At 35.3% G+C, this 14,531-nt stretch overlaps 1 protein-coding gene across 1 annotated transcript in view; it reads right to left on the reverse strand.

Moving 5' to 3' along the window:
- LOC149801996 (kinase suppressor of Ras 2-like) overlaps positions 1-13,969 on the reverse strand; it is a 25,165-nt gene extending 11,196 nt beyond the window's left edge. Inside the window, exons 1-4 of the mRNA XM_089956389.1 lie at positions 13,913-13,969; positions 13,268-13,351; positions 12,077-12,244; positions 1,075-1,296 (exon numbers count right to left, since the gene is read on the reverse strand). Of these exons, the coding sequence (XP_089812515.1) occupies positions 1,075-1,296; positions 12,077-12,244; positions 13,268-13,335 (458 nt within the window). The 5' untranslated portion in view covers positions 13,336-13,351; positions 13,913-13,969. The remainder of the gene's footprint in view (positions 1-1,074; positions 1,297-12,076; positions 12,245-13,267; positions 13,352-13,912) is intronic.
- Between the last annotated feature and the right edge of the window lie 562 nt (positions 13,970-14,531).

A 14,531-nucleotide genomic window follows, 5' to 3' on the forward strand; every position in this document is an offset into this window, starting at 1 on the left:
CATAACTGCTATCCTGAAAACTCCCAATCGCAATATTGAGGTCAAGTATGCGGATCATTCGTCTCATTTCGATGAGAGTCGAATATCTTCGACTCTCTGAAAATGACTCGGACATCCGGCTAGATGTGCAATGAATACAACCCTTTAAACATGATAATCTTTTAACATGACAGGTCTTAAAAGTAAAACTTGACGACATTTTAACAATCAGTGAAATACCTGCACATTTAATTTATGTTGTCATTACTGTTATTTTTTATTGAACATAAAGTTAAGAAATCATCAGGTTTTAATTGTCTTCAACAATCGTTTGCATTGCTCTTAGAGATAGCACGTCGTCTATTAATTGTGACATTAATGAAATTAATACGACGTAATAAAAATCAAGGACATGAAAGAAATCCCAAAGACCATTATTTGCATCGATTTTTTTTTAAGCATGCGATCTACCGATTGTGCCAATAGTTACCATTCGGACCACCTAGACTATTTACGAAACAAGGAATGACCGAGAAGTTGTGAATACATGGAACTAGCTTTTCATTCGCAACTTTTCGGTCAATTCTACTGTCATTTCATTAGTTGCAATGACCAATGTTGTTCAAATAGTTTTGTCTTGCAGAGATAGCCACGGTGGTCTGAATGGGGAAACTCCCCTCGAAAGGCATTGATTCGTTGTCAGCATGTACCGGAAGTTTGACGCATATGTCAGTGAATGGCATGACAAGAATTAGATTAGGATGCTTTGATGTTACGTTTATATGATGTGTGGCAACATGAAACGGTACTTGAAATATGTAATATCAACAAGCATATGACATCATATACACTGTGAATAGCTCCTCTGGCTACAAAACAAATGTTAAATATCCTTCCTTTTACAGGGTAAGAGTCCGTACCGGGTGGTTTAACAAAGGTGCTTAGCTATGTCTCCAGCAGGATTCGAACCCACACAGATATCAAAGTTTTAATCCAGGTCTTGTTCAAAAATAAGAAAAAGAAACATTAGTTCTTATAGCCCTGCCTTGCCGAAGGTAAACATTATATCACTTGTGTTGAAGTTTATTGTCTAACCTGTCGTGCCTTTTCTCGATCATACCACAATCTAAGAAGCTCAGTTTAACGCTTGGACAAAGGAGAACATTTCTGGAAGTCAAGTTCTTGATAATAATGTCCTTGGCGTGCAGGTAACCCATTGCATTGGCAATCTGCCGCAGTGTTATTATTCTGCTGTTACAATCAATGTGTTCACTTAACACGTGGATACTGTCATGCAAAGATTTTCCATGGTTAACACTGAAACACAAGAAATAATATATATAAATATATATTTCGTTCAATAGCAAAATCGTTGTAATGTTATAAAGCATCTTGAACCATCGTGTTCAATTTGCAAGGAAACACGACCTTTTGACCTATCTTGTGAAAAACTGAAATTTCTGAGGACAAATTCGATCTTCTGTAAACATGAGACGAGATGCTTGTGTTGTTGTGGGCTTTTTTTGTGGGGTGGGTGGGTGGGTATTCACTGTATCTTCACATTGTATGCGTTATTATTAAACTAGTAAACATGTCTGGAAAAACGGTCATACTAGCAGTTTACATGCCTGCGTTTGAGGGGTGTATTGTGAGAAGATTATCAACGTTTATTTGTATCTGTTCACAAACCTTCAGAGATAGAGATGGCACAAAAAAGGGCTGCGCAATGTCCACGTGCCTGCAGGCAGCATGGCCGATGAAAATCCACCCACTGTCAGCTGATTCGGAGCGCGCGTCGTCCAGGAAAAAGGATTAAGACACTCCAACATACCAGTCCGGCGCGAAGGAAAAATTAAATTGCATATGAAAATTTCAGTTTGTTTCTGAAAGAGTAGAGATCATTTGGTTTAGATGTTTTACGGCACAGCAACACCTCCCGTACATCCAAGCAAATTTGTATTAAATTCGAACCATCCATATAGGATTTGGGATTTATATAGCCTAATGTTCCTTCCTAAACAGGTAGCAACTGTTTGTTTGAATTTTGCGAATGTGTTTCGGAATTTTGTTATCCCTTTCTAGGACCACATGGTACAAAACGCTATCGTTGATACATGTTATTATTTACGCTTTAACGCACACTGCCTATTGCTTGCTCGCTCAGTCAGCGAAAGGTGCTCTGCAGCGTTAATGTATATTTTTTTATTGTGTTTTTCGTTATCTTGTCTTTCCAGTGAGACCTGTCGTCGAAGTGTAATAAATGCTATACGTTCAAGGCGAAGGAGACTGACACAAGTTTTGCGTGAACAAAATGTACTATGTCAGTACCATGCTGTTCGTGCACCATATGGTTCGAGAATGTATAGACTACGGTTTCGCAAACAATCGACTAAGACAAAGAAAGAGGGTCACAATGAAACAAATCTTAATTAATTAATTATATTATAATGGGGGAGTGTACCCCGTTTTTAGGGAGCCCAGCTGTCGTAAGTCCCCACCCCAATCACCTCATGTTCGATCGTGTGGTTTTTAAAAGATGAAACTGATCCATCCTTTACTACCGCATCGCATTTCGAAGCCGTCCACGCTCGTCCAGCCAAGGGAGCAGGCCTTCCAGCCTGTTTAGCGATCTCAGGCAGGGGATTAACTGAAAATTCCGACCGTCTCGCCAGGAATATGGTTTCATCTTTCAAAAATGAAGATCTTAATGATAGCTCTCTTGTCTCACCAAGCTACAACTTTAAACAATTTCAATTACAGGGATCTTAGTGATAGCTCCGCCAGGTCTGTGGCTTCATCTCTCTTCAAGTACAGAGATCTTAAGGATAAATTTGTCCATCCTAACATGCCCACGGTACACACAATTAGAGTTACGGGGATCTTACTGTGCGTCTCTCCTGGCATAAAGCTACCCAAGCACATTAAGAGTGGTTATGGGCATTAGCCTCCCCATTATCCCACTTTCTTTGTACCGAAAATAATACAGAAATTAAGAGGTCAGAATTGAAAGATGATTCTGATAGTCCCTCTCAGATGCGATAAGTCCTGGGTCAGCGATCTACTCGATCTAGAGATAGAAAGCCTAATCTTCTCAAACAACCACGGTTGCGGGTGTTCAACCCCTTCAAGGACAGTCTTCTATTTCACGCATGGCTCTTGTCAGGAGAGTTATGGAAGAGAAAGAGTTTAGACCTTCGACTGTGGAGAGAACCTCGAAAGCAAGAAGACCCTCCGCTCTGAAAGCTCATGAGGGAAAGTGACGTGTTTTCAGGGACAAGTGTTGAGTCAAAGACATCGTCCCTTTGACTGCCTCTATATCTTATCTAGCCGACTATTTTGTCTGACTCTACCAGGCAAAAAGTGGGTAGCAATTACCACCAACGGCTACCGCTCCATGATATCTGACACAGCCAGGCATCATTGCAGAAGAGATGTTGGTCATGATAAAGACGTATCAGACCTATTAGCCAAATTTGATTTGAATAGACCAAAATCTCTCACCCTGTTTCCATGCTGGAATCTGTCCTGGGTCTTAATGTGGCTCAGTTCAGATAAGCTCGAGCCTTTTGCTTGGACCTCTCTTAAACTGTTTTCATACAAAACAAATTTCCTGATAGCTTTAGCTTCGGCAAGCAGAGTGAGAGACTTGCATGCCTTTTCAGTCGACCCGAAATATCTACAGTTCAGATTGGATGGTTTGGTGATCGTCGTGACATAACCAGGCTTTATTGCCCAAGACCGGTTGCTATAAGTGGGCAGTCAGATAGTCGTCATACACTCCCTTTCGTTTATAGATAAGTCGAGATTAGCGGCAAGATCCTCTCTACGCATTCAAGTGCACAGAGACAGGTCGTAGCAATCGAAAGACTTTCTCCCTGTGAAGGTGAGAAAGCAGAATATCACATCCAAATCTCTATTTTCATGACTTAACTCAGTTATCCGCTCGGCGTACTGTGTTGTCCCATAAGATCACAGTCGCCCAATGACGTTTCTGCGAGCCTCGCAGAACATCGCAACATTTCAATCCGTGACATTATAGAAGCCGTTGACGGACATTCGGAGTCAACCTTCTAGAGTTTGTATCTCATTGATTGAGCTTTGCAGAGAAAATATCTTAATCTGGTGGGTCCCGTTTCTACGACACAGACGACAACCAGACCCAATTAAACCAACATAGTCTCTTGGATTTTGACTGTAAGATTTCAATAATCATCTTCTTAACAAGATTGAGCGGTCACAGATCTCGTGACCAAAGGTATGTTGCTTTAAGTAGGAGAGAGGGTTATCGTTCACATAGGGAATCCAATCTTTCTTCCCCAGGATGATACCGAGGATTTGGTAGGATGCTCAGCATTCCTTCCTCCTAATACCTACTTTCCTAAAGTTAACGTGATCGGGCAACGTATTTGAAGAAGAAAGCTAATTTTTATGTAAATTGTGCTTCTTCAAGAATACTTTCCTACGTGCATGATATATCAAGACCGCTGGGTTACCCACGGTATGAATTATTCTACTTTGCATCAAAGAATAAAATGTACTAATAATATGATTCGCCACACAATGTCTTGTTCAACAATTTCCTCTTAACGTTCAATAAAATGGAAATACCATAAGTGCATGATATTCATCTTAAACCAAATTCTTTTTTGCATACACACTATAACCTTTGATGAAGTGGAATTGTATTGTTTCTCCCTCTCTTCGTCATCAAGTCAGGAGCACATCATTTCATTTTAGAAAGTGCTTGTCATAATGTTTTTCCGGTAATTGCACAGAAAGGTAAATTCCATGTTTATCTTAAGCTTATAATTTAGATAACGAAAAGCGTTACTCGACCATTGTTGCAAAAAAAATGATCTTTTATTGTTGACGAAACAACAGAAAAGAGTTAAGTATTTTCAACATATCGCACGTGTAAAACACATTCCATCAGAAGCAAATGTGAAACATTTAACTTTAGACACCCGATCTGACATTCAACATTTTACCTTGACATGAAATTGACCCAGATATCGAGCCTGATCCATTCTTCTTAACTTATATTACACATAAATTAATCTGCACAAAATGTTTCCACCTCATCCATTATTTATTTGATTTTTACTAGTGTCTTATGGTCAGTAGAATCAAATTCCTTCTCCGAATCCACAAGAAACAATAGCACCTTCCTTGTTTACAAAGATAATTTTGGGTGACAAATTGGAGTAAATATATGAGCAGTTTAGCATCCCTTACGAAATCCTGCTTCTGTTTTTCGATAATACCATGATCTTCAGCCCAATTAATTAAACTCTCATTAATACCTCGATAAAAATCTGATTGAGCACATTTATAAGTGAAATAACCATGTAATTATCTCAGTCATTTACTGAATCTTTCTTACAAATTATAATACTCTCTTCCCATACTTTTGGAAACAACAAACCTGTAGTGAATATTTCATTACAGATAAACCTGAGAACTCGACTAATTTCTTCCGTTGTCCCCAATCCCCCTCTAACTATTTTACAAAACAAGACTTGCCTAAATTAATATATTTATTTTTATTTCATTAATATAATATTTTTTTCTATTTACATATAAAGATATAAAGTATATTCTTAATTTTATTTTTGGGCGATACGTATTTCTGCAAGTTGTCTATCGTACTTATCTGGCGATAACAAAGAAAGCTTGTTTATTTTCTTTCAAAATTTCACGATCCCAAAACTTGGTTGATGTGGTCTACCAGACTTAATGTCCTTTCTGTGCTTGATGTTTGAAGCTGAAATATCATACAACGTTCGTATCTGCCCCACGGCTCGATTGATGTCGGTATCAATGCAGTTACAAAGTCAAGCTTCTCCCCAGTGTAAATTTACAATTTCTCAGAAAATTATCTTTTTTACCATAATTCCAAATGAATTTTTGTAAGGTCAAAGTATTCATAATTTTGTCGTCATCCTCTTCGTAACTGGCATCGCTGATGCTGACATGGAATATACAACGTATTAGAAAATAAAGAAAATGAGTAGGGCCTATTTCAAAGTCTGTAATAACGGAAAAATGCAACATCGTTCTCCACCTGACCATTATTAACTATACATGTGTCATTTCGTTCTTATCCCTGCATAGTGTTCCGTTTACAACATAAATATTATAATATTGATTTACATAATTCAGTTAAATATACCCCCACCACCACCACCACAGTTGTTTTAATAATTTTATTAATTTTTCTCTTTCCTGAGCAAGGTCATCTGTTTCGTATATATATTTATCTTTTTTTCAATATGGTTTACAATATATGATGGTAAAATATCCTGCATTGTTTCACATCCTATAACGTCTGATAAGTTGTCTTCAAATAATTCGATTTTCATTATACAGTAGAAAGTGTTCCAGTAATGCATATACAGTGAAACATTTAATTCCCTTTTTAACGTATACAGTTTTAATGGTCATATGTAGTACAACACAATCGACATAACTAACAAAAATATTTTTATTGATCCGTTTTCCACTAAATTTGATGGAAGAAAAACTGAATTGTATGAACCCGTTTCATACTTATTTTCCTATTTTATTAGAGCCTCAGGATTCCAGAAAGATAAATAGTGTTTATTATTAGTCCATTCATACCATCGTTTTCCACTTTCTTTGCCATCTATAGGGCTTGCCCTGTAACATGTGGCTCTGAAGCTCGCTTGTTGCAAAAGGATTTTATTGCACACTGGTCGTTTCAAATCACGTTCGCCACATCTCCAAGATACACATCTTGCCACTTAGAGGCTCGTACAAGACCGGCCTTAAGGCAGGGCGAGCAAGAGGGTCGATTCGAGCCCCGCGCCTCTGGGGCCCAGTACTTCCTTTAAAAAATGGGCAAACTCCACAGGTCAGGCCCCGCTGCCGGAGTGGCGTTTTGGGTCTCGCAAACTATTAGGCCTGGCCTGCCTGCGTATCAAAAAGGGGTTCCCCAGTTTTGTAAACACTCCGTGGTATTTGTAACAGACTAAATGTTTGTTGTCTTTCATCAGTTTCGGCAGGCTCTATCAAACAATATATAACACCTTCAATAACCAATTGTTAAAACTTAATTCTTGCGACATAAATAAGCCTTTACATTTGTAGTACGAAACTGCCTCATATAATACCCTAACCTGCGTAGATCATCCCGTACAGTGCTTGATAAATTATCCGTGACACAGTGTTTGTTAATCCAAGTCAGCTTACCCTCTTTATTGGATGCCTTATTTTTTTTCGGTACCTAGCAACAACAAATTCTAGACCCTTCAAGTCCAGTCTCTTTTCATATATGCATTTGGTTTGTTCTCGCAAGCCGTCCAAGATTCAGGCCAATTGTGGGCATTAAAATCCCAGAAATGCAAATAGTATTCCAGCAGCGGTCTTGCCTATCTATAGAGTCAACATTTCCTCCAAAACAAACAAATTCATCTATTTCTTTCCTTCTTTTAACTGCTTGTTTGTTTAATTATTTCTGCTTCAGGCCAGAAAATGAGCATCTCCATTTTCCTGTTCATATATGCATAATTCGTGTTCAATTTTTAAGTTTGTCCTGAACAGTAAATACCATATCTAAAATAATATATTCGTTTGTCTTTTCTCCTTGTTTATTCATTTGTATTTTAGACGTAGCTGTAGCTCTTGGGGATTTTGTAGCGTGGGGGGGGGGGAGGGGTTGCAGGGCAGGAGTCCCGCCTCACCATAAGATAAGCGCGAAACTAGAACGTTTCCTTGAGTAAATCTTCTTTAAGGTACAATGGTTAAAATTACACTATGAAAACACTACATGTGCATGGGCTTCCAGAGACTTCGGCCCATAATATTAATGATTAAAGAAATGATGCAAAATAAAAATGTTTCGAAAAGAGAAAGAATACAAAAGAAAACAAACTGCATATTATGAAAGGAACTTTCAAAATTTAGAATTCAATCGAGACAGTATCCTCTCAGCAAAAAATAAGCACTGAAATAAAATAAATGAAGGCTGTAGTTAATACTTACTATGCGTAAAATCAAGGAATCAAAACAATGACTAAAGAAAGGTGGTTGCAAGATGGTAAACAAAATCTGAAATATATTGGTTACAGAAACGAAATTATACAGATAACCCAGTGGTATAGTAACCTTCTAACAAACAGCCGTAACTGCGCAAGGTTGGGGGCAAGCCTATGGGGGGGGGAGGGTATTTCAAATTGAGTCTGAAATGATATTTTTCATGCAAAGGGTCTCACTACCGAGTGAATAAACCAACACATGCGTAAACCTGGTCTGAAGTCCGTTGTTTCGCCTATTTCCAGGGATCAAAAGGGTCTCAAGGCAACACTCGCAAGTACAACAATATTTTTTTTTCTAATCAGCTAATTAGTACACATCACGAAACTAATGTGACACTTGCATGTTTTATCTTGCTAAATTTGTATGATTCATCAGTAATCATTTCCAAGCCGACCAGCGTTACTTTACGCCATGTAACATGAAACAGACCCTAACAGATAATATAAAGAATTATCCATATCTGAAATTACTAAACACTTTTACATTAGAATATTCTCAGATTTTCGTATGTTAAGAAATTATGGAGGGTCCATTTTTTAAACTAATCCATGCTTCAAAATAGTCTCTTGAATACTGTACATTATGACGTCTGCACCCTTGAAATTGGCTGAATTTCATAATTTGAAAAATATCTTCCCAACATCGACCCTCCCCCCATAATCAACAAATGCTCACTGAAATCTAACAAAGCTGTAAATGTTGACGTAAATACAAATAGCACATACACTAGGTTTATAATAATAATGAGTAGTTCAAGGAATTGTTTCTCTCATTGCCATCCTTTGATAACTGAATTAAAATCAATATGAGAAAGTAAATTAGCAAACGCTGAACGCAGACAGCTATCGGACAGGTGTCAAATTGTTCCAAAAGCACCCGTGTTCGAAAATATAATTTTACTCAATATTTTTAATGATATATCACCTATTTTATTGAGATCCATAACTGAAATATATGAAGTAAAACAATGACTACTTAACAGAAACAATGAATAACTACATTATTGCCAAATAAGAGATAAAGACACAGATCGATAAACAATTGGCGACATAGAGCTCTTCAAAACACTGAATATGTGATAATGACAAAATGTTTATCTACGAGAACAAAGAAAGTCCTACCATGCATAATAAATAAGAATCCATATGCACTGAAAAGAGATTTACTGGTGATAATATCATAATACTGTTTGAAATTATAAATTATCCAGAAGAGAAAAATTTACCAAGGCTATAATTTTCAATTGATTTTCTAAAGACATTCGATACCTTTCATGTTCCTTATATCCAAAAATATTGTGGAGACTGAATTTGAAAAGATGACATTTGTTTTTGAGAGATTTTTATGTAGTTCAAAGATATGGGTATGGCAATAATTTAGGTGATGAAAATAGAGACTTTATCTGATAACCCGCTCACGTGTTGCAACGGCAGCTATAACCTTGACACCATCCAAGGGGCCATGATAGTTACTTAAAATTTAAAGCAATTCCAAACACAAGTTGCCATGCACGTTTGACTAAAATGAACGTTTGCTCTACTTTTAATGTGTTCTTGCATTGTTAAGGAGGGTCAAAGGTCAAGGTCACCCCCAAAATAGCATCAATCATTGTATGTCCATGCTTCAACACCTGTTTGAGACTTCGGATCATATTGCAACATAGAGAAAAATAGTTTTTGGACTGGGATTATTCAGTGTCTGTGCTAATTGATCTGGAAATCAGTGGTCAAGGTGGTAGTAGGTCGTCATGCCCATTAAAGGATTACCAGTCAAACCTATCAAAATAATGATTCCGGCACATCATTGTAGATGATATGAACTTCTTAATGTTTTAGTCGGAATACTTATGGATGATTACGTTTTAGATAAACTTTTTACTCACCATTCAGTGGGATTTTATGGAGCATTTCCATTACAACGCAATTTGATACTTTCTAGTTTGGTTGCTTTTTTCAGACTCCTCACAGCGCACAAAGAAGATCAAAAATATAGAAATTTAAGAGCGATACTTAAGGATTATTATTCTGGCAATTAATCGCATCAATGCACATGCGCATAAGTAATAAAATCAGATTATGTAACCGTATTACAAGTAGATCTCAGATTCAGTATTTTCTCAATCTTTATGTTTTCAGGGAGGAAGAAAAAGGATGAACCACTGATTGAATGACAAATAAAATATTTGCTTTACATATCCTTTTAAATCTGTTTCAGCACGTGCAGTTTTTCTTGCGAATATTTTTAAACTGTTAATCACAGATGTATGCAAGTTTAAAGTTTCGTTATATGTTAATGTCAAAGTATGCATTTTAATAAGATTTTGTCCTCTCGTTCAAAATTAAAAATTCAAATTATTCAGACCCACCTGAAGACACTCTTCAAAGCTGACTGATGATGAACAGTTCACAAGGAAAATATGTTACGTTACTCAACGCAGTGGTGTGACAGTGACAAAGAAGACGAACGTGACAAGGTACAATCAAACTCGCATGATGACTCATATTTCAAGAAAAATCGTTGACCTGGTTAGCAACAAAATACATTATCATATAAAATGGTGTATATCCACGGACACGTTTTCGTCAGAGGGATTTGAGAACGTCGTAGTCATTGTTTAAATAAGAGCGAGAAAATGCTTGATTACTTCATTCTGTAAAACGATGCTCAAAAGTCCAAAAATCATGCGTTGTCGGAAATGCTAGGTAACATATAAATATTAACATCGATGAAACATGATACAATGTATTAGTATGTCATCTTTGTCATCTACTTGCAATCTGTAAAATCAGCACTTAATATTTTGATGACGTGGCATCTTCTCAGACATCTAAATCTAGTTCTACAATTTTTTTATTATCATTCTTTGGTAACGAATACTCCGATTTACCCAGATCCAGTGTACATCGTAGAAAAGCATATATATATATATATATATATATATATATATATATATATATATATATATATATATATATATATATATATATATATATATATATATATATATATATATATAAATATATATATATCCATTCATTACGACTTACATGCATACATTCATTAACATATTTGTCTTTTATACGGATTCATTCGTGTCTAGATGAATGTAAGCTTTTGATTTGATCGAAGAAAACGTGGTTGTTTGCGTGATGTTAAGTGAGAACTCGCTAGGTAGATGCATACGATTATAAAACTCTAAATCAATAAATCAGTATTCCTTGGCATTTATAACCTGTTAAAAGTTGCCCGTTAACAGCGAGTGACTACTTTAAATCGATATATATATATATATATATATATATATATATATATATATATATATATATATATATATATATATATATATATATATATATATATATATATATATATATATATATATATATATATATATATATATATATATATATATATATATATATATATATATATATATATATATATATATATATATATATATATAATGTACTAAGTACTTCAAACACTGGACTAAATCACCTCAGTTAGATGCACAAATCAATAAATCAATTTGGTTTTTTAAAAAGAATTTTGTAAACATTATATATATAATGATTAATACGCATACTTTACTAATCACTTCAAGTACTTGGCGCAACCGGTCCAATTAATGCACAAATCAATTTCGGGAATTCTTTTTATAATTTTGTATTAAAAATTTTACTTTTGGAGTATAAAAAGTTGCTATGGTTGGCAAAAAACAGCGACGGTCGTCAGACCGGAAATATTTCTGGGACCTAAGTGTTATTGATGAACGTGTATTTAGAAGAAAAACCGATTTATTGGATCTACCTTTGACATTTCCAATACCTGTTAGACTTAAAATTGAACTCGGCACGATTGTTGGAAACATTTCATATTGAATCGACAAATAAATTGTAAAAATTAAATAAATAAATGATGACAAAAATGGAGACCTATTATATCCTTGAAGTGTAACTTCGTCAATCCCATTGTTCTTTAAAAAATGTTTAAATACAAGGGCAAATGGGCCTACACTGGTTTATTTAAAATCTAATACCTTGTTACGATGAGCATTCTAGACGGTTCTGCACATGCACCAACGAACAATGCGATGTTTTCGTGACGTATTCGACACATGGTTCTGACATCGGACATAAATTGTTCATTTTCTTTCTTCTCTAGTGTTCCAAAATAATGGATTAGAACTTCCCCGTGCCATTGACCCCTGAAATGTCACAGTCTTAAAACATACAATGCAAATATAAGCATCAACTTGATTTGTTTGAAAACATTATGACGTAGTCCTACGAAATACATGTATCTCATTTAATATCGATTTCCTGCTCTGCTGTAGAAAATAGGTGGAAAGATACTTACGATGTTTTTTTACGTGAAAATAATAACAACCTCGTGTCTTGGCTTTTTGCTATTGAATATAAATAGCGAAAGCATATCCAATTCATACAACAACAAAATTATCCGATTTCGTTTTTGCGATAACATAACAATTAGTGATAGTTTGGAACCAAACATCTTCGTTAGCCAAGGTTTCGATGTGTTAACCCTGGCTACACTATGGCGGATCGATCATATATTTCGACAAGATCGAGACAAGAGGCACACACTAAGGGAATGGACTCATAAATAAACAATCTTCTATTGCCGATTCATGTTTGCACAAATACATCTTTCCCTCAAATACACCTGTGATGGCTTCTCTCTGGTTCGTACCTTCGATGTTAAACTTACAAACTATGCTTTTGAAGTAAATTGCCTCCACCATTTTCGGCCGATGTAAATACAGTGCACCGCTGGTACACTCTGTTGGTTAGTTGGCATAAAATACTAAGGGACATAACTCATGAGATCCAAGAGATGTCGCTAGGACAGAGCACTGAAATATATGATCGAACCGCCAAGTTGTAGATAGGGTTAACATATCGGAACCTTGGCTAGCGAAGATGTTAACCAAACAGAACAATGCTTTGTTCAACCAAACTCACGCGTGACTCCGTGAGGTCTTTATCAAACGAGGGTCCCTCGATTAGCACATATCTCATGGGTCACACCTGAGCCTGATTAAACGAGACTACATAGAAAATCATTACGGTATTACATTAGTTTTGCAAATAATAAATCTTTTAATCGTCAGTTCCACCTGCTTATCTATATTTTTATTTGTAAACTTGCTGGATACCCATGACTCTGAAATGGTTGAAAATATTCTTAGAAACTTTATAAAACCTACCTGTAAAGAGTACATGTTCGTCCGGTTCGTAAGCATTCTCCAAGGCTGATTTCTTTATAAGGAATCATAAAGTCACAGGTGAGACTACAATATATAGGGTATGCATGTGTAGAATAAACAGAATTCGCATCATTATTATATCTATACAATTATGGATTGATTAATGTATGCTTGAAATTTGTTTCGAAAAACAAATAATGGCAGATGGATCAAACTACTGAATACAGCAAACTCTTTATTGTTATCATTTTATTATTATGATAATTATTATTATTATTGTTATTATTATTATTATTATTATTATTATTATTATTATTATTATTATTATTATTATTATTATTATCATCGTCATTATTATTATTATTATTATTATTATTATTATTATTATTATTATTATTATTATTATTATTATTGTTGTTGTTATTATTATTATTATTATTTGATGTTGTTGTTGCTGCTGTTGCTCTTCAATATTCGTAGATTGCTTCCACACAAATAATCATACATAGAAACCTTAACATAGTTTCTTTTTCCACTTGTTAAATGTAAGTACAGTATTAAAGTTTGGTGTTAGTATATCTTTCAGGAGTGTTATAAAAATTATTATATAAATAAATATTTTTAAAAAAAAGGGATTTGACTTACAGAAATTTGTCTATATCTTGTATAAAAACCGTATTATCTTCGATTGCTCTATCTGGAATAAAACATTAGATTTTATTATTATGATGATGATGACGCTAATAATAATAATGATAATAATAATAATAATAATAATAATAATAATAATAATAATAATAATAATAATAGAGTTAGATATAGAAAGTTTGAAGAAAGTAAAGGACAGACTTAAACATTTTCAATACTTCCCATTCAGTGCTTCGGGGTTTTCGAAGATGCCCATGTTTCGATTTGTTTGTGAGTTACAGAGAGATGCCGCATCCGAAAAGCTTTGGGAACGCCGTTCTTCGATTGCCCTTTCGTCTGTGAACTTGTGATTAGAACTGTTGCAGTTTGTAACAACAATTAATGGAACACCGGGAGTCTCTAGCGTGTCCAAAGAAGAAGTCAAAGAATAATCAGAGTCAGACGACAAAATGCTACAAGTTTTCTCCGAATCCAACACATTGGAATATATGCTTACGTCTCCTGACGAATTCTGAGAATGTCTGTACTGAATACATCGCAGTTTAATATCTAGACCGGAGTCGGAATAGAATCCTTTACAACCAAAGTCATCCGAGCAATAGGCATCACTGTCGTC

Source organism: Sinohyriopsis cumingii, chromosome 4 (genome assembly GCF_028554795.1).
Source record: "Sinohyriopsis cumingii isolate HCF-2022 chromosome 4, ASM2855479v2, whole genome shotgun sequence".
In the NCBI taxonomy this organism is placed as follows: domain Eukaryota; kingdom Metazoa; phylum Mollusca; class Bivalvia; order Unionida; family Unionidae; genus Sinohyriopsis; species Sinohyriopsis cumingii.